At 44.7% G+C, this 26,153-nt stretch overlaps 1 protein-coding gene across 5 annotated transcripts in view; it reads right to left on the bottom strand.

Moving 5' to 3' along the window:
* Positions 1-26,153, bottom strand: part of LOC147885298 (putative RNA helicase SDE3) — a 132,275-nt gene that overhangs the window by 51,634 nt on the left and 54,488 nt on the right. For all 5 annotated transcript variants that reach the window (XR_015543501.1, XM_087396936.1, XM_087396938.1 and 2 more), the window contains 3 exons: positions 19,729-19,894; positions 7,978-8,070; positions 7,720-7,857 (listed from right to left, as the gene is read on the bottom strand). Coding sequence is in view for 4 of the 5 variants with exons in the window: in XM_087396936.1 (XP_087253062.1) it covers positions 7,720-7,857; positions 7,978-8,070; positions 19,729-19,894 (397 nt within the window). In the remaining variant the exon portion in view is untranslated. The remainder of the gene's footprint in view (positions 1-7,719; positions 7,858-7,977; positions 8,071-19,728; positions 19,895-26,153) is intronic.

The following is a 26,153-nucleotide window of genomic DNA, read 5'->3' as shown; positions in this document are numbered from 1 at the left end:
AAGTCGCCCTCCTCTGATCTTGCCCTCCTCCCCCCAGCTGCCATTACTTTGACCTCCCACCCCCCCCCGGCCCCCTTACAGCATCCTCCTCCCCCCCATCCCGCCTCCCGCCCTTCCTCGTCTTGGCCTACCAGCAAGGGGGTGCCTGAGCACTCTTTGACGCAACCCAGCCCTGGCTCTGCCTCCTCACAGCCAGGGTCATCGGGGCCCTTTTCTCAGCTTCCAGGTCCTAAGCCCCGCCCTAGTCATCCTCTGCCCGGATTTCTATCGACATCTTTTTCAGGCTGAGTCATCGTCCCCCCAGGTGCGGGAGGCCCGCGAGGCGGTATGGAAGCATGTCCCAGCTGTGGTCTCCCACGGCATGAGCAGCTAGCTAGATTCTCCCTTCACAGATGACGAGCTTCGAGAAGCTCTCTGCACTTCCGATTCAGAAGTGCCAAGGGGAGGATGGGCTGTCCTGGGTCTTCTTCAGGAGATTTTGGGCCTTTGTGCACACCCCCCTTCGGCTGGCCTTTCAGAAGATCTTTGACTCAGGAGCACTCCCACCGTCCCTAAGTAGAGGCTGGATTTATTCGATCCCGAAGGGAGGGGACCGCTCGGACATTCGACAATGCAGACCGATCACTCTGCTAGACACCGCATACAAGATCTTAGCCAAGGTCTTGAGTTTGCTGCTACGATCCCATCTAGTCGACGTCATCCATGACACATAGACACGTTTTGTCCAGGAGCGTAGCATCCTCAACAACATCTTCACCTTTTGGGAGGCGCTGGATTGGGCCAAGAAGGAGGTGCAGCCCCTTGCAATCCTACTGCTGGATTTTGAGAAGGCCTACAATCGGGTAGAGTGCTCCTTCTTGGAGGGCACAATGCAGAGAATAGGCTTCTCAGAAAAGTGGATCAGAGGGGTCTCCGCCTTGTATGCAGGGAGTTCCAGTCAGATGTTGATTGGTGGGTTCACTGGGGAGGCCTTCCCGCTCACCCACTCTCTGAGACAGGGCTGCCCACTGGCTCCCTTCCTCTTTCTCTTTGTCGGGGAGGCGTTGGCCTATTTCCTGAGGTCGCACACGGTTGGCCTTGGAGGGATGAGGCTACCGATCAGACAAGAGAAGGAGCTTTTGGCCTCAGAGTTCGCAGATGATATGGCCTTGTATGTGGAGGGTTCGAAGGAGAGCCTAGATGTAGTCAGGGGGGGCTCTTGAGGTTTATTGCACCACCTCAGAGGCAAGGATCAAATGGGGCAAATCAGTCGGTTTTCTTTCAGTGACTAAGGAGTCCCAAGAGATTCTTCGGTGTGGCGCATTGGTAGGCTTCAAGTGGATCCCGAGTGGCCAGTCCGGGAGATACTTGGGATGCTGTGTGGGCATTGACATCTCCGCAAATCAGCAGATAGCCCCGGTCCTTGAGAGCGTGAGGCGCAAGCTTCTTTACTGGAGCTCAGCCAAACTCTCTCTAGCAAGCAGGGCCATGGTGGCTAACCAAGTCCAGTTGGCCACAGCCTAGTATATAGCCTCTTGCTGGTGTTTTCACAGGGGTTGCATGGGACAGTTGAGACGCTTGGTGCGTAACTTCCTTTGGGCAGGATCAAATGGCACTCGAAACACCAGAGCTAGAGTTGCGTGGTAGACAGTGATAGTACCTGGGCATTATAGATCTAGAGATGCAGATTAGAGCCCTATTGGGCAAGTTGATAGTCAGGGATCTCACTCCAGGCATGGAGCCCTGGAAACTTCTCCTGCAACGCGGTCTCTTGAGAAACACCCCTCGCACAGGTGGTCAGTGGGGCAGCCGTCCCATAGGTGAATCTTTTCGGAGGCCCCTCTCATGAGGAAGGGCTCACCCCTGATGAGGAGTCTCTTGAGGGTCTGGCAGCGGATCTCAGGAGGTCTCATCCGAGTCAGCCCCTGATACGCGGAGAAGTTTGCACGCCAACCGCTTATCTGGCACCCGGAGGTCAGAGACCAGGATGGTTTGATGCTAGGGTAGCCGCTACACATTCGCTGGGCACAGTGGGACAGCGGTCCAACTTGCTCCCTGCGGACATGGTCTAGACTCCCAGCAGAGGCAGAGGCACGATTGGAAGTCCTATTCCGGACTCTTGGAGGGAGGGACTGCAGGTTTTCACTCCGGCACACTGGCTAGGACAGTTCTCTAGGACGGGTGTACCTCTGAGGATTCAGCTGTGCCCGCAGCCGCCAATCCCCAAGAACGCGCGGTTCTACCATGTGAGACCGGGCGGACTACTGCATCCCTTGATCACAGGAGATGGACGGGGTGTTAGGCCAGGTGGGTTGGCAGAGGGTCATAGTAGTGGGATGTTTGGGCAAGGAGTGGTCAATCAACCCTTCGTGCATCACAGACCTAGATGCCCCCCACTAGAGACTGGTTATGGGAGGGACGCCCTCTCAGCGAGATATAGTGGGACCCCGGAGAGTGGTTATGGCCGGTCAGAGCAAGTCTCTTAGAGAGAGTGGAGGAGGTACCTTTCTTCTCGTACACCATGCGGATAGGACGTCGCATCTAGACGGACACAATGGCCTGGACCCCTTCGCGGGAGAGACACTGGAGTGCACAGCAAGTGCCCGAGGAGGTTAGATCTAGATTTTGGGCCCGCCTACTATGGTCTAGCCTGCGTCCACGGAAGATATCCTATTTCTTCTGGATGTCGCACGGGGTAGTCTCCCAGTGGGCCCATGGCTTGAGCAGATGTAGGTGGATGGTAGCTGCCACAGATGTACAGTCAGAGCTATGGAGACTATTCCTCACTGCTTATGGAGCTGCCCAGCAGCTCAGAGGATCTGGCTCAGAGTGCTTCGGATTGTAGCACGGCTTCAGAGCATGTAGAGAGATTTCACGTGGGGTATGGCAGCTTGGCTTACAAAGGGGGGCCATGCCTTCTCCATAGACACGGTCTCGCCAGCTTACCAGCATCACATGACCAATTCTGTGACAAGTGCAGAAGAAAGCAATGATGTGTGGTATGTTGACTCAGTCCCCCCCCTTCTCACCATACCCCTCAGTCGAGAGAGGATAGTGTCTAGGAGATAGTGACCAGCATCACGGCCTGGAACATCTGGGTGGCCCGTTGTAGCTGGGTCATGGGCCAGCACCATGTTCCTTCGACGGCTACGCTGGTTGCCATTTGGCAGGATATCATTTATGCGCTGCGATCCATTTGGGAGCGTGGCGTTCGAGGCTCTCGAACTACCAACGATAGACGGGCACATTTCTACAAGGCTTGGCTTGCATGTGTATTTTATAATCTCACGCCGTGAGGGATTCACTGGCTGTATAGTCCACCACCGTGGTTGTTAGCCCTTGCTACAGAGAATCCCTAGGTAGTGTGCTGGGATCTCTGGCAACAGGCGGGTTCTCTTTCAGCCCGTTTTTGGTTTTGGCAATTTGTATGGTTGGATTTTAAGCATTAATAGAAGTTCCTTTTCTCTGTTTTAAAAAAAAACCCTCAAAAACATCATCTGATGTAGAAGAAGCTGGCACATTAAATTCAGCTTGTGTATGTGCTGAATTTTCTGAAAATATTATATCTATGCTGCTGACAAAAATCTTGCATGAGCAGGATTGTAGAGACGGTAACCTTTGCTCTCTGCACTATACCCAACGAATATGCATTTAATTGCCTTCTCTACCAGCTTATGTCAAAATTGAACAGGCACATGGGCATATGCAACACATTCAAAGACACGAAAATGGTCCAACTTCATAAGGATTCTTTGTTTTCAAAGCCTTAGTGGGAGTCCGATTCAAAACATAATTGGCACACATGAGAACCTCAAGCCAAAACCTGTGAGGTAACTTTTTGCTTGTGAGCATGCATCTATCCATCTCCATAAGAGTTCTAGTCTTCCGCTCAGCTTTGCCATTTTGTTGAGGGCTAAGCCTCACTGTAAGCTGATGTGTGATGTCGTTCTTTTCCAAATAAGCCTCAAATTCATGAGACATACTCCCCCCCTCTATCTGTGCATAGAATTTGAACTGTGAGGCTTGTTTCATTCCCAACCTTTGCTACAAAGTGTTGATAATGCTTAAACACATCTGATTTTGCCTTTAAACCATAGACCCAAGTGTAGTTTGAGTAGTCATCAATAAATGTAACATAATAGAGATAACCACCCAAAGCAGGAGTCCTCATGGGACCGCAGACATCACTGTGAATGAGCTGTAATTTCCGAACAGCTCGTATTGCACCATCCTTTTTGAAGGGAAACCTGTGCATCTTCCCAAGTATGCACCCTTTACAAGGATGAGGGGAAGGTGACTCCAAAGGAGGCAAAGCATCAACCATAGAATGTTTTTGAAGTGTCATCAAACTGCCATAACTCAAATGCCCATATCTAGCATGCCATAACTCCACATTCTACATAGAAGCAGTGGGAGAAGAAATTGCAAGTGCATCATCTAATCTGTTCTCAAAAACATCAAGCTGAAAAAGACCACGAAACAGCGTGTCAAATAGTCTCAAGGCATAATCATCTTCCCTATCTCGAACTGCACACTTGTCATCTTCAAAGACAACCTGAAATCCTCTTTTATTGAGAGGACACTGAAAGCAAATTCTTCTTGATTCCAGGTACGTAAAGCACATCATGAATTCTGAAATTTGAGCGGGTGGTGATGGATGTAGAGAATCAAACAAACACTTCCTGGAAGTGATATATTTGGTGTCACCACTATCAAAGTACCAATTATTCAATGTCTCATTGACATTGAAAGCACATGAATCCTTAGAAGGATCATCGCTGCAAGTCAGAAAAGCATAGGAGTCATCCTCAGATGTGGCTGTAATATCAGGAGCAACCACCTGAAAATCAGGACTGCAAGTCAAAAAGGCATACTCTTCTTCCACTAAGTTGACTAAAGCATCAAAACCATCATGTGCATGAGGAGCTGAATTTGTGACAGCCATACTTGAATCCTTTTTCTTTTCCTTGGCAATTATTTTCGTGCATTCTTTGATGTAGTGACCCAGCTTCTTGCAATAATGACAAACACCCTTTCTCTTGGGCTTCTCTGAATCATTCTTAGCCTTGTGAGAATGCTGTCTAGAATCAGACTTATGCTGATGTGAAGGCTGATTTGCATGCTACTTATGCTGCCCCTTCCCTTTGAGCTTGAATTTCGAAAGCATGGCATGCTCACCAACTCATGAAGCCATGTTCTTCCTGGTTTGTTCTTACTGCAACAAAAGTCCTATCAACTCATGAAAGGTGAGAGGGCTGCCACCCCCCCTCAAAGACAAGTTCAATGAGGTGTGAAAACCAAGATAAGACTTTGGGAAGAGAATTCAAAGTGGTAGTAGCCATCTCCGGATCTGGAATGATCTCATCAATAATCAACAATTGCTCTCTCAAATCCTGAAGTTTAGTGAGGTGCTCAAACATAGAGTCATCCTCATCCATATGAGTATGAGTCAACTCTCTCTTTAGGAAAGAGACCTTGGCATCATTGCGGGCTGAAAACACTCTCTCCAAAATATCCCAAGCTACCTTTGAGGTCTTGCACGACTGAATAATAAACCTTTTGACACAAAGGGAGATAGCTGAAAGTGCTAGTGCATCACGTGAATCCCACCTTTTCTATTCATGTGTGAGAGCCACCATTGCAGCAGCTGCTGCACCTAGCACTTGTCCTGCACCCTCCTGAGCTTGTCCTCTACCCCTTCCTCCACCTTGCTGAGGAGGAGTGGCAGGTGCAACCACATTCTCTGGCTGTGTCTCGTCCCCATTGACATAATCCCATAAGTGTTTGCCAACTAAGATATTGCGAACCATTAAACTCCATAAGGAGTAGTTGGTACCATCCAACTTATCCTCATGTGTGAAGACTCCAAACACTTCATTGGGATTGTTCTAGGCCATAACTGCCAAAGAAATGTGACCAGGTTATCCCTTCCTAGGATTTCAAATACACAACCCAAAAATGCCAAGAAATCTGTCAACAATGACAGCTAACTGTCAAAGCCAATCAAAGGCTCACAATGCACCCAAAAGTCCTGCAAATGCCCAAAATTTGTCAAAATGGCAATGCAAAGATGGCAAATGTATGCAATGTCACTCAAACTGAGTCCAAAACTGCATGCAACAGTCCCCAACGCTAGTACACTGCCAAATTGCATCCGATGCCAAAAGCCCCAATTTCTTCAGGGAAATTGCATCCAAAAGAGGGCAAATTAGCTGAAAGCTCCAAGTTTGCAATTATCTGCAAAAGCCCCAAATTTCTCTACAAAATTGCAAGCAAAACCAAAAGCCCTAAATTCTGGAGCCGATTTTGCAAACTGATTGCAATGTTTGCAAAAAACAAAATGCCCCAAATGTAATCTGCACCTATCACCTGCAAATGTAGCCGGCAAAGGTTACCTACAGAGTAGTTGCTTCCATGAGCTGCAGGTACACAATCAGCCTGTACGGACAGCATCAACACTGCTGTAGCAAATGTGCAAGTAGGGACTGTACAGCACTGCATGTGCAGGTACGAAAATGTACGGCGCTGATGTCAACACAGGTTGCAAGTACCGAAAAATACCATACGACGTACGGCTCTAGCACTCTTGCAAGTACGAAAATCCGTACACAATACAAACGAGGCAGAGAGGCACAACTGCACGGACGAGGCAGTTGTACGGACTGGCTGAGTGGCTGCTCTAAAGTACGAAAATGACGGCTGCTCCAAGTGTACGAAATGGCGAGCGCAGGCATACGGACAACAAATGTACAGTTCGTATGGACTGTACGGAAACTTGATGTCTCAACTATACGACAAGGTACAGATGCAGTACGACGGAAATCGTACCAACACGTGGGCTGTACGGCAGGGAGCAGCGTGGGGTTGTACGGACGTGCATACAATGGCAGGCTGCACACTAGCTTGACGATGTGCTCGAGGTCCGGGAGCAGAAAGGCAAGCTTGACAATGAGTTCTAGGTCCGGGAGCACAGGCAGGCTCTGATACCAAATGTGAGAAAAAAAGAGAGAGCAAGAGAGCTGCAAAACATCTGAATAGAAGAGATAAGAAGAAAGTACAAGCCTAAGGTTTTTTCTTAGAACCTTATCCTAACTACTAATTGTAGTTAGGTGTCCTAACTGTGGTTAGGGGGAAATACCTCTAATGAGGGAAAAGTGCCCCTAACCCACTTATTGGTCATACATTGGTCACTGCCATGAATTATGGCAATAATTCCAACAATTCCAACAAAAGGTACTCATAGCTTCAGCAATAAACAAAAACGAGAAAGGAGTAATGCTCTTGAGGTGTACTGCTTTGAATATTAGGTTATAAGGTCTTAAATTTTCCTACTCTGCATTTGGCAGGCATGATGCTTTCCATTGGGCATCCAATAGACTCCTAACCTGTGTATCTCAGAATAATACAATCACAATTCAAGGTGAACATTAGGAAGACCGCTATTTTTTCACGTGGAAGAAGAATGGTACTGGATTTTAAATCAGAGCTGAATGATAAGACAACATATTTAGTGCTGTAAATAACTGTTGAAAAGTAGGGCCTTGGTTGCATAGTTTTTCCAAACATGCACAAGAACAACAAATGAAAGGCCAACCATCAAAGGAATTGAAAAACTTGACCGACACCACCCAAAAGAAAGCTGCTGATAGAAAATACAGCGTTTAGACAAGGATTTAAAACATGATAAGAATTTCAAGGACATCAATCATTGAGGCTCTTCTCTAAACCAGATATGCATACCTTCTTATTAGCCCTGTAATTTCGGATCAGCTTGATAACAGACCCAGATTTCTGTTTATCCTCATTTTGAGTCTCGAGGAGAAGCATCTCAAGTAATGATTTTGCAAGCCCATTTGTGATACCAAAATTTGAATGAACCTGATAAATAGCAGCATCTACTATTGTAAGTACAAGCACAGCACTAAATACTTACTTTTCTAGACACATGGTCCACAATATGTAGTCACACATATAACCTCAGCTGGTAGCATGACTTACAACAGGCCCAAGCTGCTGTGGATCTCCACAGAGAACTGTGCATGTGTTTTCACATCCTAAGGACAGAGGAATCAAGACCTCTGGGATAAGTGCCTGATACAACAGGCCAACATGCTCAGTCATCTTCACGAAAAATGCACAAAATTATTTGACAGAAAATGAATATGGCCCTCTTACAAAGCACTCAATCTTATCCAATAAGTTGACTTTCAGAAAGCAGTCACAATGCCCCAAATCAAAGTAGCAAACTCCAAACAAAATATTGCAGACAAACACAGGCACACAAGAATGAAAGGTGCAGAAAATTTAAGATATGTTGTTCACAAATCACCATGTACTAAGAAGCATTCGTAAGGCATTTTATACCATCTGTGTTTAATACCTTACATTCCTTTAAAATGAGAAGACCTTCCAATGCTTGTTCCTCATACTGCGTTCTGCCATCATTTTCAAACTTAGGCCTCTTAATTCGCTACTGAGTTTTGAGCAAGGATATTGATATATTAGAGGTCAAACTTCATGCTGGGAAGGAAAAAAATAGGCAAACTCCTATACTGCAATAAAAAAGGATGTAAAATATGATCGGGTGGGAAGGAAAAAAATAGGCAAACTCCTATACTGCAATAAAAAAGGATGTAAAATATGATCGGGTGGCAGAGCTAACTGAGGGAATCCAATCCTGACATAAACCACAATTGAAAATGTACATAAAAATTAGGAGGTCAAACATAAGCAGGTCCCTGTTCTGTGTTGAATCCATAATAACAATGTCAAGGCTATGCCACCCCATACCCTACTCCAAGAAAATGCCACAATCCCACATAAAAAGAATCTCCCTGCTTTAGCCCTAGAAGCCCTTGAATTGCCTCAGCATTTCTCCCACGAATTGCATAGGGTGTGTATATGATCGCCAATCCATTCCTCAACCAAGTTCCCTCCTATAGCATGAGTGCATACACATCAGATCCTCGAGATGTGATAACAGTACTCAGTCTCGGACAGTGTCTCTCTGAAACGCATGGTAGAGGTCTGAGTTTGGTAGGACCACGCAGAAACTCTGATAAGCCTCCGTCAACCACCATCATCCAATCATAATAATGTCCAATCCAATGTCTCGGCCTTGAGGTAAGATCCGATTATGAATGGACCCCTAGAGAGAACAACCTCAGTTAAAGGCCATCTGACTCCAAGAAGAGCAGCAATCATTCTATGGATATGTCTTAGTGCCAAATGAAAGTCTTCATTTGCATTCTTTGCCTTGAGAGAATTGTTGAGGGTGAATTGAACACCTGCATAAGTGTTGCCACTGCCTACGGCTGCTTGTGCAAGAGGTGCTGCAGGATCCTGTGACAAAATAAGGGCTGCCTGCATGGGAAGGTACTACAAAAATGGGAAAAGAGACTTGCAAGCAATGAAGACATAATAAAGCATAAAATCTCCATGTAGCAATACACAACCACACATCAATGCGAGGAAGTTTGTGTTAGAATGTGCACAATCATGAGTGAGTACATGAAGCTGCAAGAAAAAGGGAGAGGGTTAATAGATCCTCACCTAGGATTGGCACGTGCAAATGTGAAAGATAAGCAATACCACATATGAAGTGTGTAATCCAATGAGGAGAGGACCTTCTAAGGAGGGGGGGGAAGGTAGCTTCATGGCTACTCTCTTACCTCAACCTCTTGGAGGTGGCTATGATACCATATGAAGAGACATGGCGGTAGGAGAATGCCAAGCTAACTAGGAACTGAATGGAAATATGGAAAGCATAATGGAAAGGCAAAATGGAAAGAAAATGAAAGAACAAGTGCTAGGCAATGATAACCAAAATACTCACATGATATAAAGCTTGATATTGACTGATATATAATGACTCAAGACAAGTACAACACTATAAAGTGTGACACTAGACTCTAGAAAGTCACAATGTCTATGGGATATCTCCCAATATGACACGTGGCATGTCTAGGACTCGCTAGACTATAAAACACCCCCTAGACACCTAGTACACTCATTTTTGACTCACTTTGGCTTCATATTCCAACAGTCTCCACAGTTTGATGCCACATGTCAGAATGCCAACATGGTATCAAAGCCAGTGGGTCTGCCTTCTGTGAGCATTAATGCATGAAGAGCATCTACCACGTGGTAGCATGCCAGAGAACTTGGGCAACTAAAAGAGAACTTACAGTGCACGCAGGAAGCTAATGTGGCACGCACAGCTGCAAACATGAAGAGAGCGTGGGCAGGAGTAACTGCACGTGGCAAAGCGTAGCAAAGACTGTCGTCGCAAAACTTTGAGCAAGGACCAGAGACGCAGAGGCAGCCAATCCAAAAAAGCGTACTCAGAACCAGCCTAACACAGGAGCAGCAGCCTGGGAAACTAACACGGGACAGCAGATCAATCTGACGCGGTGCACAAGCACATGGCAGAGGAAGACTCAAAGGCTGTCAGGAAGCACTAATGCGGACTGACCGAGGAGGACTGACGTAGACCGACCGTGGGAGACTGGCAATACCCGTCGCGCAGAAGACCTACAATTATGCAGACCAGAAGGGCAAAGCAATTGACAGATAAGGGTGTGAATGAAATAGTCTGACGTGACTAGTGCACAGGATCGGAGAAGCTAGAAACAAGCAGTGCCGCACGCATGCGAAGAATGATGCGGATTACTGCGCGGGCAGGCTAACAAGCAACTGACTGGAAGTCACGCGACACGTGGCAGTTTGACAGAACATACTGATGAACACGTGGCACCTAATGTAGTTGTTAAAGGGATGGACATTCACACCTAGAAGGGGAGGCCTACTTCCTAAGGTGAAAGCCACATATAGACTTGAAGTGTGGCCTCCAAGGGAGAAAGAGCACGAGCCAATTAATCCGTAACATGCAACAAGGAGATTCGCACAATGTGAAGCCAACTCATGATCAAGGGGGCTGCTAGAATGTGTGCAATCATGAGTGAGTGCATGAAAGGTACAAGGCTAATAGAACCTCACCTAGAACTGACAAGTGGCAAATGTGCAAAGGGACTCATTCCCACAAAACGAAGTGGGTAGTCCAAGACCAAGGTATACGAGGCCTTGAGAGAGAAGACCTCAAATAGCCCAGATCCACTTCTAAGGGGATGAGGTCCTTGGATAGGCTAGATGCCTGAGGAGTAGGGGCACCCTCAGTACACAGCTCCACAATTGAATGCCACATGTTGAACTCATAGCAGTTTGTAGATCAATCTTGCTCCTTCATCCCAACCCTAGGCCTAGATTTTCCATTCTGGTGCAAGCATAGAATAAAACGTGGACTGGAAGTCACGCATTGGCCACCACCGATCACCTCAACAAGAGCAATCACTGACACAAACCAATGTGGTGCTGATTGAAGAATGGGGAGAGGAGATATGTCCATCACATATTGTTGCACACCATTCTTAGATTGCTCCCTTTATCAATAAAATGAAGTCCTTGGTATTCCATGCATCTCGTACCATGCTCTACGACGCACCTCCCGACCATTCACCCTAGAGTTGTAACATATCCTCCCAACCAAGTCACAATGCCAAGCCATTGACAACACATCATATACAAAGTTTGTATAAGACTCCAAGGAGCTTCCCAAAAACTTATTCCTTATAGACATTAAGAAGTCTGTAGTGGATGGAAGACACCTGCTACACTAGTGCTAGTGATATTTTGTACATTGATCTTGGAGGCTCTCTTTGCTTAGGCTCCCTCTGAATGAATGTGTGGAGCATCCTTTTCCAACATTCGACCGTTGACCACCTCATGTATGCTAGCATCTTGGTCCATGGGCACATATTGCTGCAATAGGCTTTCATTCAATAAGGTAATCTACTTGATGGCCACTTAACTAGGCTGAGACAACCAGCATCTTGGATAGAGGGCTCTAAGCCACTTCCTATAGTTTGTTCTTTCTTCTCAATACCCACAATCATTACCCAATAGATCAAAGTTTATAGAGTCATCTGGGAAAACCGTATAAGATCACACCTTCCCCCATGGTCATTGTTTTTCCCTCATTCCATAAGACAACCTTTTTCTCCTTTCAAGATTCACAAATACGAGTGCCAATTTCCAATGAAGAAACTGGCAGTGCCTCAACATAAGGTTGCTCAAGCTCACTTGGTGCAGCTACCTGAGATACTGGTTGATGTAAAGCATCACCAACGTGTTTTAGAGAGGTCTTAGGCCACTTCAAAACACTCTAAAGTGCTTCACCAATAAGCATTGCATCCATAATGGTAAATGCAAGAGCTTGTCATTATTGATAAACTCTCCAATATCACTGATACATTTTATGCCCCAATCTTCACTCCACTATAGCAGCCCTCTGGGTCTATTTATGACCTTGTCCCCACTTCTGATAGCTATCCCTTGCCATTACAATTACATAAAATAAAATTATGAAAAATCACAACCGAATAATTTCATAAGAAAATCCTAAACAAGTTGAATGGATAAGTCTAAAGTCCTTAACCGGGTGTCACGGTGGAGCATGGCACCATTCTCTCCATGAGGTGTTTGGAAGTGGCACTAGAACCATTCTCTTATCTCTCTCCATGAGGTTGTGAAGAATGGCACCTGCAGCTATTCTCAATAGGAGGTATGAAGAAAGGCACTCATAGTCGCTATTCCCCCCATTGCAAGGGTAGCATGGCACTAATGCCATGATCCCCCTTGCATGGGAAGAATTCCATTCTCCCCCATTTAAAGGGTAGAACGACACAAGTGCCATTTGCCCCATTTGAAGGGTAGAATGGAACTAGTAGCAAACCTACTTGCAAGGTTGAGAGGCACAAGTGCCAATCCCCCCTTGAAGGGACAGAATGGCACTAGTGCCGTTCTCTCCCCTTGTAAGGGAAAAAAGATATGCACCCCCTTGCATGGGAAGAGTGGCAATAGTGTCATTTTCCCTTGAATGGGAAGAATGTCACTAGTGCCATTCTCCCCATCCCAATGGGGATAACAGTAGTAGTGCAGGGATGTCTTTGCAATGGGGAGAATGACACTAGTACTAGTCTTCCCATGAAATTGAAATGGGGATAGTGGCACTAGTTGCATTCCCTCCCTTGCATTGGAAGAATGGCAAAATTAAAATTGATGATTATAGTTGTGAATTTCAATTAACATAATTCAAAATTCGATTTCCAATTTTAAATTTGCATTTTTATTTAGTGCAATCCGTCACATGAATCGTGGAGATTGGTGCCGGTGCCATTCTCCATGGATTGTGGAGATTGGCATTAGTGCCATTCTCCACAAACTCACTTGGAGATTGGCATCATTCTCCATGTAAGTTTGTGGAGAATGGCACTGGTGCCAATCTTCACAATACATGCAAGGAATGGCACTAAACAAATATCCATGAAAGCATGAGTATTACAATAAAAGATATTTTTGTAGTTTTTTACCAAATTCCCAATCAATAGGGGATATTTTCTTCCTTTTAAATTCATCTTCAAATCTCAATTTCAAATTTTGAATTTGACTTTTCAATTTCAAAATTTGAACTAAATTTTGTAATTTGAAATTCAAATTTGGAAATTCAAACTCTATTCCTAAAGAACTCTCCAATTTTCATGTCTCCCCATGATGGTTTTTCCTCCCCCCGCTCAAGAAAGTCTAACCCTTCAACCATTATACATTTCTCCAAACCTAGTCTCTTCCTCCATTCGTCCGAAGCTGTCCATCCATACAATGCTCCATATATACAATACTCCAGCCAAATCCCTTGGGTAGATGAGCATTGGCTGCACCAACACAGGAGTCAATGAGCTTGATGTCCGCTCCTCAAGAAAGTCCAAGTTCTCCAAGATCCCAAACAAGGCTTGTGTACGCAGACCTAATGGTGATGCTTCTCTCGCTTGATTCCTTCATCCATTGCTGAGGCATTCCTCAATGGCACCTCATCAATCCACCACTGCAAATCCATGTTGCTCAACATACTTGGCTCATTACCAAGCCTCTCGGGTCTCTTCAATCGCGTGGCTCACTGCTAAGCATCTCCTCAACCAAGTGGCCCATTCTCAAGACACTCCAACCAACTGACTCAATTGTTCCTCGGGAGCTAGAACCTGCCCTCTGCAAACTAGGACATCCACTTTGAGGGGCCCTCAAGGGAAATGGAATTGAACCAAGAAATGTAACACCTTCAAGAACAAGAGCATGCAGATATCTCTGATCATGTAGTTTTCTTGCTCGCATTGGACAGAATTTCTGTTTAAATGATTGCTTAGTCATACAAAATAGTTTAGCGTTTTGAAACATTTTAAATTCCTCTAAGTTTTGAAATGTGAGGTTTTCAAATACTCCCCTTTGATGAATAATGGATTAGGCTTCACACCCAACAAGTTGGAAACCTTCTCTTGCTTAATCCTGGCAAGAGATTTCGTTAGGATATCATCTATCTGATCTTTTGTCGGAAAATAGATAAGCCTATTTCATTGCTCACCTTCTCACGCATAAAGTGATATTTGCACTTCAATGTGCCTTGTCCGAGCATGAAATGCAAGAAGCTCTATATTTGGCTTCAAAAGTCCATAGGGTCCAATATCGCACCCATACAAAAAATAAATCAAAACCCTGTCTTTGGGGATGAAATCCAAACAACCAGAAAAATCTGCCAAAAGTAACAGTAGGAGGTAAAGCAATCATACTTTGCTTCTCACATAGGTGGTGCACTCAAATACCATGGCCAATATGGACGAGAAAGGCTCCTCAAAATCTCCTTCTCCTACAACCTCGACTTCAGCCAGTAAAATCCTTCACTCCATAGTTGATGCCTTGACGTCCTCTCCCAATCCAAGGACATGCCAATGAGGGAGCCTTGACCAGCCCATTGTTGGCCCCCTAGAGAAAATTTGTATCTACAGCAAGAAGTACGCGCGCTAGGGTTACAGAATGCAACTCTAGTAGCCCGAATCGAGGTCCTCAAAAGGCTTGAGAGGCAGCCCATAATCAATGAGGTAATGCAAAGGTGCAAGGCCTCTCCTCCTACCCCTCAATTAGTCTCTACAATCAAGGATCTTGTTCACACAAAAATGCAAACCATCAAAAAGGAAATGGTTGAAGAGGTGAATACAAAGGCAAATAAGACTAACATTGATGCTGAGATTAAGGAGCATGAAGCCAAATGCCGCAATGCACTAAAAGATCACGATAGAGGCCTTCCTGAACGCTGGTTCAATGATTAGGATACATACAAGGAGACTAGCACACATCAAAGCAGCCACTCGATGGCCCGAAGAAGCAAAGACAAGACAAATCCCACAACTAATATTAGTGACTTTGGAGGACATGCTGTAATTAAACTTAGCACACAACATGTATGAATGAAGCTTCTTCGCCAATCTCACAAGCTAAAAGGGACCAAGATATCTGAAATGAAGAAGTGAACTGTTTTAATAACTTTTCCTGCCTTAGGTAATAAGTTATACGCACAAAAATTGAGACCTATAGTGAATGCTAATGCATTGACTGAATCTCATTCTGTTCTTTGAAAGCATAATTGTCTACAAAGTATACAACTAAGACAACCACATCATCAGGGAATTTGAGAATACACTCCTTGAATTGAAGCCTCTGCCATCGGGGTATGTAGTTGTGTTTGATAAAGTGCTTCATTTTACTTTTCAAGAACTGCAAAAACTCCCAACACTGCATGTCTTTGTTCACGAGATCTTTCCTTTTCTTCTAATTTCCATGCTTGTCTGTAGTATCCACATATTCAAATACTTTCACAGTGATGGTTTTCCCTTCATTGTCTCCAAGGGGCAGCAAGTCAACTTCTTTATGCCACAATCCTTGCATTCACCCATTAAACACTTCCTACGATGGAAGGTTTCATCATTCTGTGTTGGGCAGATCAATGACTTCCACAAGTGAGTGAGACCTTTGTAAGTGTCCAGAGTAGACGAACATTTGTTGCTTGTGTCATCACTAGTACAGACAATGCATTTGCATTGACAATTCAAATGGATGCCAACCTTCTGATTGCGCATCGAGTTCAGTGCATCTTTCAGAAAGGACATCTGCACATGGTATTCACAACAACATGTGTAGTGATCCCTTAACTTGCACACAAAAAGAGGTTTCAAATATTCAAATGACCGCAATTGAATCCTGCACGCTGGATTTTTCTGTTTAAATCGGTGAAAGAGCTCAACTTGCCATCAAAAGGAATGCGTAGTTACTTGTTAGCAATTGTAGGTACTGATGACCAATCACAAGAGCTGACTAACAAGCATTGCATGGCCCAACTAGCATTGCAAGTGCTAACAAGTAGTGCAGGTGCTAATAGATAGTGCAAGTGCTAACAGGCAGTGCAGGTGCTAATTAACATAGCTAGTAGGTGCAACAACAAGCATTGTAGATACTAACAGGCATTCCGGGTGCTAACAGGCATAGCAAGTGCTAATTAGCACAATTAGTAGGTGCAATAACAAGCATTGCATGTGCTAACTAGCATCTAGTAGTGGTAGATGAGAGTGCTAATAAGCATTGCACTTGAGCTAACAAGAATTGCAGTTGCTAACAAGCATTGTAGGTGCTAGCAACCACAAGTAGTGCTTGCAGGAAATATAGGTGCTAACCAACGTATGGAAGTGGTAGATGATAGTGCTAATAAGCATTGCAAGTGCTAACAAGGATTACAGGTGCTAGCAAGCATTGCAGGTTCTAAGAAGTGTATGTGCTAACAAGCACAAGCATTTCTTGCCAGCACATGCTAACATGCACAAGCAATTGTTAGCACATGCCTATTGTTGCATGTGCTAACAAACACATGCAATAACACGCATTGCATGTGGTAACTAGCATCTGGCACTGGTAGATGAGAGTGCTAATAAGCATTGCACTTGTGCTAACAAGGATGACATGTGCTAACATGCATTGTAGGTGCTAGCAACCACAAGTGGTGATGGCAAGATTTATTGGTGCTAACAAGCACTGTAGGTGCTAACTAGCATACAGCACTAGTAGATGAGAGTGGTAATAAACAGTGCAATTGCTAGCGAGGATTGCAAGTGCTAACAAGCATTGCAGGTGGTAGCAACTACAAGTGGTGCTGGCAAGAATGGCATGTGCTAACATGCACAACCATTTCTTGCCAGCACATGCTAACAAGCACATGCAATTCTTGTTAGCACGTGCATGTTATTGCATGTGCTAACAAGCACCTGCAATTACAGGCATTGCATGTGCTAACTAGCATCTGGCAGTGATAGATGAGAGTGCTAATAAGCATTGCAACTGCTAATAAGGATTGTAGGTGCTAACAAGCATTGCAAGTGCTAGCAACTGCAGGTGGTGCTGGCAAGAATGTCATGTGCTAACATGCACAAGCATTTCTTGCCAGCATATGTAATTCTTGTTAGCACATGCCTGTTATTGCACGTGCTAACAAGCACTTGCAATTACAGGCATTGTGCATGTGCTAACTAGCATCTCGCAGTGGTAGATGAGAAAGAAAGAAAGAAAGAAAGAAAGTTTATTAAAGTCTTCGGAAGACCGATGGGTCTATGAGACTGAAAATCCTGATACAACACGCTGTGGCAGTGGAGCTACTAAACGAGCGTCCATACCAATGCAAAATGCAAAAATGTAGAATGGCAATACTAAGTCCTAAGTACAACATAGTCATGTCGATGGTCGACTATATATCAGTCTCAGCATCGTCATCAATATCATCATCATCGACAGTAGGAAGATATCAGGATGGTGAGGCAGTGGAGGCATGAAGTCGGCAATAGAGTGACGTCGGCCACTCAGAGGTGCGGTCCTGGCACGTCTCCTGGTCGTAGCAGTACGTCTGACTAGGGCTACTGTCACCCCCATCGGTCGAGCTCCGACTCTAAAGAAGAAGGGGATGTCCCCAAGTGTGATCTGTGTGTCAACCCTCTGTCTGAGTTGTCGGGTCACAGGCTCCGGATCACGGCCATGTCAAGGCCTCGTCTCGTGGGAGTCCATGTGATCTAGCTGAAAGACTCCGTGATAGAGCTCTGAGAGGGATCAGCCGAGGAAGAAGTCTGCTCCTGTCTTCGTGCTCGAAGTATCCTCTCATGGTGTCTAAGTGTCTCATGAATGAAACCTACCAAACACCGTTGGTCGGGGTAGGAGTGGAAACAGGCCAAAATCCCATAACTATCCCTGAAGAGGCAGTGGAAATGCCCTCGGATCTCATAGTACACAAGACACCTGAAGATGAAATGCTCCTCTGTGTCAACTTCCTGCATGTCACACAGTGTGCATATGCGCCTCTCCCTAGGTAGTCGCTCTGCTCTGCCGCTCTCGATGTGAAGTCTGTGTGAAGAGACCCGGAACTGCCAAAGAGAGATCCTCAGCGAGTGGGATAGGTGAATCTGCGTGTATCCTGGTGGGTCAATGAAAACCTCCACTGTGATATGTAAGAAGTGATCTCTGTAGAAGCTAAGCTTCACTGGGAGTTCACTCGTTCCCAACCAGGTCCGAAATGTGTGTGGCTGTAGTAGATCCTCACAAATAACCTGGTTGACCTCGTGTGATAAGAGGGGAGAAAACGGAGCATCCATGCTATACTGAAGGGAGCTAGTCTATCCATGTGGAGCCCCAATCGCTCAAACCATCTCTCTGTACGTGCAAACCAGCACCTTTGGTCTCCTCCTGCTGCAAGTGCCATAGAAGAGGATAGAGCTATCCATGGTAGCCTGCTATGCCTCGAGGTATAATCCCCATATTCCCTAACTTGGTACATATATGTGATGACCTGAAATGCAGCATCTAGCTGTAAAGGGGGTGATAATAAGCATTGCAAGTGCTAGCTAATAAGAATTACAGATGCTAACAAGCATTGCAGGTGCTAGCAATTGCAAGTGTTGATGGAAAGAATTGCAAGGAGTAACATCAATAGGGTGTTTAAGCTTAGCATTCCAATTGGCTTTATGTTTGCCCTATACCATAACTCTTCCTTCATCAAGCTCCAATGTTGCATGGTAGTGGCAAAACATATCCCAATATTACCTCGAGTTTTCAGCATGAGACTTGAAGAATCAAGCAAATAAGATACGAACCCTTGTGATTGTGAAAACCAGGGGAGTACGAGAGAAATGTATCATAAACGGGGAGCTGCTGCATATTAGAAGATGATTTAAGCTATGCTTTGATCCAATTGGATCCTAGACCAGGGATTCTTCTTTGCACCATCTATTTGCAGCAAGATCAAAGGAAAAACTAGAATTCTAAGACTCTCATCCATGCTTTGATCAAACTAACCATTTGAGAAAGACAACCAAACACAAATAATAACTCGTACGGTGGTCACTAAGGGAAATTAAACAGTGTCCAATCTGAGATGCTAGCTTTGATAGGGAGCATAATAACAAGTTCCCAACTACTCTTAGAGATTTAGCCTAGACTGCCTAAAAATTAAGAAAAGCTTGCCTGAACAATTAACTAAGTTGCAGTCTAATGTTGTGCAATGTCCCAATGATGGTCAAGCAAGTATTATAGTGCAAGCCAAGAGAGCAGGCAGCCTTTTCTAACAAAACACCTCGTTTTTTTTGCAATGAAGGTTGGTAAATCATGACCTCTTGCTAAACTCAAAATTAGAGATATGCTGAGGAGTTTCAAGACTGGTGGCGCACATCCACTAATAAGGTCACATTGCAATCTAGCTTCTATCATTTGTCTTATGAAGCTATTGTTAAAGTATATAATACTCTCCCTGCAAAAGCATGTTGCATAGATTATTCAGCTTACCTGGCCCCCTTCATCGACAAAAATATGGGTGAACATTCCTACACGCCGTAAAAGAGGGTAATTGTGCAGGAAATCCGCAGCTCCGCATGTACAAACTATCACTTGAAGACAAGAAGGATCCGGATGCATGTCAAACAGTCCCAGATTGGTATTGTATATACAAAACCTGCAAGAAAGCAATATTAGATCAGGAAATAAAGTATGCAACTTATGAAGAGTTGACTTCAGTTAAGCAGGCTCACGTACACCTAAGAATCTTTCATTCATCGCAAATGAGCATTTGCAGAATTTGCCTTACTAACCACCATCTAAAGCTTAAACAATAGAGCGGCCATTATACAAAACCAATGACATTCTCAGGTCCATGGCACATTTTACATATGATATTTGCCCCACCCAATTGTAGCTTTTCGAAGGAACAAAAAGGTTACAGAGGTCCTCAAATGATGCAGGATTTTGAGGGCTAAGGCTTTGGAAAAAAAATTGTAACTATACATAAGCATGGCAAGGGATCTCCAGTTCCTGATTTCCTCCTTGTTCCTTCCTTGGGGATCAGTTTCATTATGCCTCCATTAATGTGGTGGGGAAGGTGCTGATTGGAAACACTTTCACCAAAAGTAGAAGGAGAAAGCAACCAACCACAGATCCCAAAAGAACTTGTAGAATTAAATGGGGAGACCATTCCCCAAGGATCTTTCCATTGTTCCATACATCTACTACTCCTTTGAGGTGCTCCAAAGTAATGTAGGCCATCATCTCCCGGTCGTATTGATGCCCTCTGGGCCTTGGTATGTGCCATGTAGCCATTTGCTATCTCTAGCAGTCAGATTGGTCTATTATGCCATTTTTGCAAGACATTGTAGTCAAATTGCAGGATATTCTCATATTTGCAGGTTATTTTGCCACATTTGCTCAAATAGCAGTGACATTTACCCGCTTTGATCTAAAATTGGCGGTTTTCAGTGAAATTGACAAGACATTGCAGGACATTTGGTCACATTTACAAAGTTGCAGCTTAATTTGGGGCTTTTCCACATTTGCCCTCTTTTTTGCCATTTTGCCCTTTCAGATTGTGGAGCTTTTGCCTTAGCTTCTATTTGTAATGATCTTCCTTTGATTCAGCTCTCCTTTGGTCACATTTGCAGTTTAAAGCCTTAGGCTATTTTTGCATCACTTGGTCAATGCACTTTTACTTGTGCTATTTACAATGGTTGGCAACAACAATGATTTGTTTGGCATTCTCCGTGAAGATGATAAGTTGGATGGCAACAACTATCCTATGTGGTTCTATCTTATGAAGCATACTGGCACTCCTCCAGGGGGGAATCTTCCTGACTCTTCTTCCTCTAGTACTCCTATCATTACTCCTCCTACTCGGAATCATATAAGATGGGACTCCAGAGATGCAAATATCAGGTTCGCAATGAGGCACGGGTTGCATATTTGAGAAGACAATTGCAGGAACTCAGCATGCAGGAAAGTGACTCAATTAATACATATTTAACTAAGGTCAAGGACCTCATGGAGCAACTTGCAAATATTGATGAAATGGTGCCTAATTCTCAGCTTGTTAGCACTACATTGAATGGATTGCCAGACACATGTCAAGGGTTTGTAGCCAATGGAAATCCTGATCACTACTCATTTGATTAGTTAGTCACTTTGCTTTTGCAGGAAGAGCAAAGTCGTGCTAACAGGCAAGCTACTATTCCTGATCATGCATTTGCTTCACAGCAGAAAGGAAAAGGCAAGGCTTCCAAGCCTATGGGCAAGCCTAAATATGCACCTAACAGTGGCAATTCCTCCAATGTATCTCAAAATACAGCAAAGAAGTCAAAGAAGAAAAGATTCAACTATTGTCACAAGCCAAGACATGAAATTTCAGAATACAGGAACCGCATTGCTTCGGAGAAGAAGAAAGCAGGATTGACAGTAAATGCCTCACATGCAATTGAATCCCATGAGCCAGCAGATGCCTCACATGCTCATGCTCTCCAAGATGATTGGGCATGTCACGAGGACGTGAAAAGTGATGTAAAGTATCTTCGTAACTCAACCTACGCTTAACCCAAGGTTAACCATGGTTAAGTGTTGTAATGGTTTGGCCATGAGGGACTGGCTAGAGGAAGTGCACACTTCCTAGAAGTTCCTAAGGGCAAAGTCTAGTGCACCACTAGGTCCTAGGGGCAAGGCAAAGGCTTTAAAAGAGGGGTCTAAAAGTTGGGCCCAAGGACAACTAACGGTGTCCTTGGTATGGGGGTTAGGACTTTAATGAAGGGGCAAATGGCAAGGAGGAGATGCCATTTGTCATGCATGTGTATGCATGCCCTTCCCCCACCTTCCATCTCTCTCCCCTCACTCTCCCAGAGATGTTGGACGTTTTCAGTTGTTCTTGTGCAGTTTTTGAGCTGTTTCAGCTGTTTCAATTCTGTTTTAAGCCGTTTTAACTCTGTTTTGATTGTTCCAAGGCTAGTACGCACTTCTAGGAAGTGCCAGAAGTCATTTCTGAACTTTCTGAAAATTTTCGTACGGGCTGTACGGAATCTGTACAAACGTGTTCAGTTGCCTCTAGCAGGTGCCCGAGGTTGTCTTTTGCTGTGCTGGACCTTTGTGCACATGTTTTTGGCTGCGTGGTGGCTTCTAGAGCTGTTTTGGACCAGTGCAGGCTGTAGGAGGAACTTTCCCTGCTGCTTTTGGCACCTTCTCTTAGGAGGACTCAGGCACAGATCCCGAGGCAATCATTTCGGGGCAGATCTGTGAACCATCTTTCCTCTACAGCTCTTTCTTGTTCACCCTCCGCTCTCTACCTTCATTTCTCTCTTCTCCTGATTGCTGGAAGACACTTGCACCCTGCGGGGAGCTTGGGCAGAGGATAGGTGCGAGGAAGGAGCTCGCTCCTCTGCCACAGACAGTGGGAGTTGGTTCTAGGTTCGGTTTTTCCCTATTTTAGCTTGATGCAGTGATGTGTGCCAACTATGTGCTGTATAGATCACCTACAAGGGCAATTAGGACTGTTACACCTTATGAAGCATGGAAAGGTAGGAAGCCTTCACTTTCACACATGAGAGTTTTTGGGTCTCTTGCATATGTACATGTACCATCTCAGCTGAGACATAAGCTTGATGATAAGGCAATCAAATGCATATTCATTGGTTACAGCTAGAAAAGCAGAGGGTATTGGTTGTACCAACCAAATACTGGGAAAATTATTGTCAGTAGAGATGTAATCTTTGCTGAACATTCAGCTTCGCCTCTTGTGGACTGCAAAGCGAAGCCAGAAGTTGACATGTTTGATGCCTTTGACTCTTGGTTACCTCTTCTCCCCTCAAGAGGGAACTTTGACCTAGCAACATGAGCCTCCTGCAGGCCCTCCAACAAGCAATAATCAGCCAGCAACCCATGCAGCCAGAATGCTTTGGCTATTGCGCATAATCCTGTGTTTCATGCGCGTACCAAGCACATTGAGGTTCACTATCATTATGTTTGAGAGCGGTTGTCAATAGGAGACATAGAGTTGTCCTACCTTCCCACAGAGGACAACATAGCAGATCTGTTTACAAAGGCACTTCCTCATCCCAAGTTTGAAGTCTTTCGATAGGCTTTACACTTGGTTTCCTTTGCTACATGATCTGGATACCTTATACATTCATAGGTGGCTATATCCCTTGGGATAAACATGTGCCACCATGACCAGAAAATACCAAGTATTCTGAGACGTTTCCAGAACACTTCAGCCCATACCATGGAGGGGGGTTTGTAGGCCATCATCTCCCGGTCGTATTGATGCCCTCTGGGCCCTGGTATGTGCCATGTAGCTTTAGTTATTGGCACTTAGGTCACCTAGTACTTTTAGTGTCTTATGACACCTAGTACTAGTGGTACCACTAGGACACTGTCCTAGGGTTCCCTTTTATTTTGTACTTTGTACTCTCTTTCTCTAGTAGTTGATGTCACGGCTTTCAACGTTCTGCTCCACGTTTGTACCTCCTTCCGCTTCCTTGAGCCTACAAGTAAGGGGATTTTCTAGAAAGAATTTTTCAGAATTTTGAGTAGTTTTATGTCTAACCTCCTAGTATACCCTTCTTGCTATCTTAGCCATAGTACGGGGAAACGGAAACGGGGAAACGAAAACGGAAACGGAAACGTTTCGGGATTTTTGGGAGGGCTGAAACGGGGAAACGCCACATCAGCAAGGGAGGGGAGTAGATGATGATGGAGGGATGAAGCAGGCTGCAGGAAAGAAAGGAGAGGAAAGGAGTGAATGGGGCTGAAGGAGGGCTGGAAAACCTTGAGGATGGAGAGAGTATGAGGCTGAAGGAGTGGAAGGAGCCTGGAGGCCAAAATCGAAAGCAAAAAGACAAAAAACGGGGCTGGCGGCGGATTTCGCGTGATTTTGGAGACCAAGCAGCCTGTGTTGTCTGAAACAGCACGTTTCAGGGCTCTGAAACGCGTTTCAGGCTGGCTGAAACGTTTCAGCCATCCATTTCAGGGCCCTGAAACGTTTCAGACCCTGAAACGCATTTCAGGAAACGGGGCTTCTCTGAAACGGCGTTTCAGGCCTGGCTGGGCTCTGAAACGCGTTTCAGCGTAACTGTGACCTTAGCTGACTCATCAGGCATGATGGAGGTGGATAGAAGATTTCTATAGTGCTCAGGCAGAATATACAAGCTGTCTTCAATGTTAAAGGCCAGGGTGACATGCTTTTCCTTGAGAGGGGCCTGAAATAAGGGCTGGCCCCCCACAAAGGTTTTCAGTTACAAGGTTGGATCGCAGGGGAGCAAGAAGACTGACAAAACTTGAAATCTACAAGAGAGCATGATAATTGGTACAACTCGAATCAACTTGAGAGATTGAGAGCTCCTAGATTTATAGCCTTAGAAAGCTGCCTGTGCTTTTACAAAACCTCAACTTTTCAAATAAAGCTGATGCGTGATTTTTTGCCAAAATGCTGGCTTCCAAAAAGCTATAGCTTTTCCCTAAAGTTGGGCGCTCCATATCCAATTTCTCTTCTAGGACGTTTTTTAAAAGCTGGTCGCCCCATTTAATTGTACTTTTTCCCTTAAACGTGGCGAATTTTACCACTCTCTAATCCCCTATCACAATTAAGACACATCTACCCATTAATTGTTTGCAAAACACATAGATACTCGTGCTCTTAACTATTCCTAGTCCTCTGGGGGTGTCCCCATCATGCACATGGGTAAACATAAACAACTTGCTCTTGTTGACTGTCTTTGACCAAAACGAAATTTTTACTCTTGTTGACCGAAGTCAAAACTTAAACATATTTTGTGTTTTATTCCTCGGGACATCAGAATACCATCTCATGACATCCCCTCGGCTTCTTATCCATGGTCCCAAACTGAAAAGATTCTTTATACAATTGCAAAATCTGTGGATACATCTGAGAAAAACATTCCCTCATCCACCCTCTTGGTATCCAATGCCAAATAATTCTTGAGCTTTACAAGGTACCCGTGGGTGAACTTCTATGTGATACACAATTTGCTTGGATCAGAGATCTCTTCCACCTCTGTGGCTCTTCCAAGATGTTTGTAGGCTCGATTCCTTGGCATTTCTTTAGAAGGCTCACTTGAAAAGCATTGGGAATCTTCTAGTGCTCAGGAAACTCTAGCCGGTAGGTAGCTTCATTGATTGGCTCGGTGATCTGAAAGGTCCATAGTACCTGGTAGAAAGCTTTTGATACACCTTCCCTTTGCCCTTCATCTTCTGGAGCCCTACTTCCTCGAACTTGAGACGAACCCAATCTCCTTCTTGGAGATCGTTTCTCTTCTATGCTTATCTAGAGCCCTCTTATGCTTCTCTCTGGATTTTTCTATTTCTGTCCGAACCTGAGCAAAATCTGTATCTAAGTCCCGATCAGCTGCAAATATCTCATCCTTGGTCCTTAGGATAGGTGGAAAAATCACTTTCCCATAGACCACCTCGAACGGTGCTTTTCCCGCGGAGATGGGAGTAGTATGTTGTAAGCAAACTCCACTAGAGGGAGATACTTTTCCCATTCTGATTTCAGCTCGAACACGTAGCATTTTAAAAGATCTAGCACTCTTTGACCATCCATCTGAGAGTGAAAAGAAGATGAAAAATCTAGCTTTGTCCCCATACTATCAAACATTGCTCTCCAAAATAAGCTGGTCATTCTAGGATCTTGGTCAATTATTGTGGATTTGGGCATTCCATGATGCTTGAAAATATGAGCTAGGAACATTCTTGCCATGTGGTCCGCTTTGGTAGTTTTCCTAACAAGTATGAAGTGAGCCTGTTTGCTGAATCTGTCAATGATAGTACATACTTTGACTGAGGAAGATCAAAGATGAAGTAAATAGCTATGCTATCCCAAGGTGCCTGTGGCATGGGAAGAGGCATCAAAAGTCCTGGTGTCTTTTGTCTATCATACTTTACTT

Source organism: Dipteris shenzhenensis, chromosome 25 (assembly GCF_047967505.1).
Source record: "Dipteris shenzhenensis isolate YYH24624 ecotype China chromosome 25, Dip_SZ_1.0, whole genome shotgun sequence".
NCBI classification, from domain to species: domain Eukaryota; kingdom Viridiplantae; phylum Streptophyta; class Polypodiopsida; order Gleicheniales; family Dipteridaceae; genus Dipteris; species Dipteris shenzhenensis.
The sequence above is the reverse complement of the archived record's forward strand: the minus strand, read 5'-3'. Positions and strand labels throughout refer to the sequence as shown.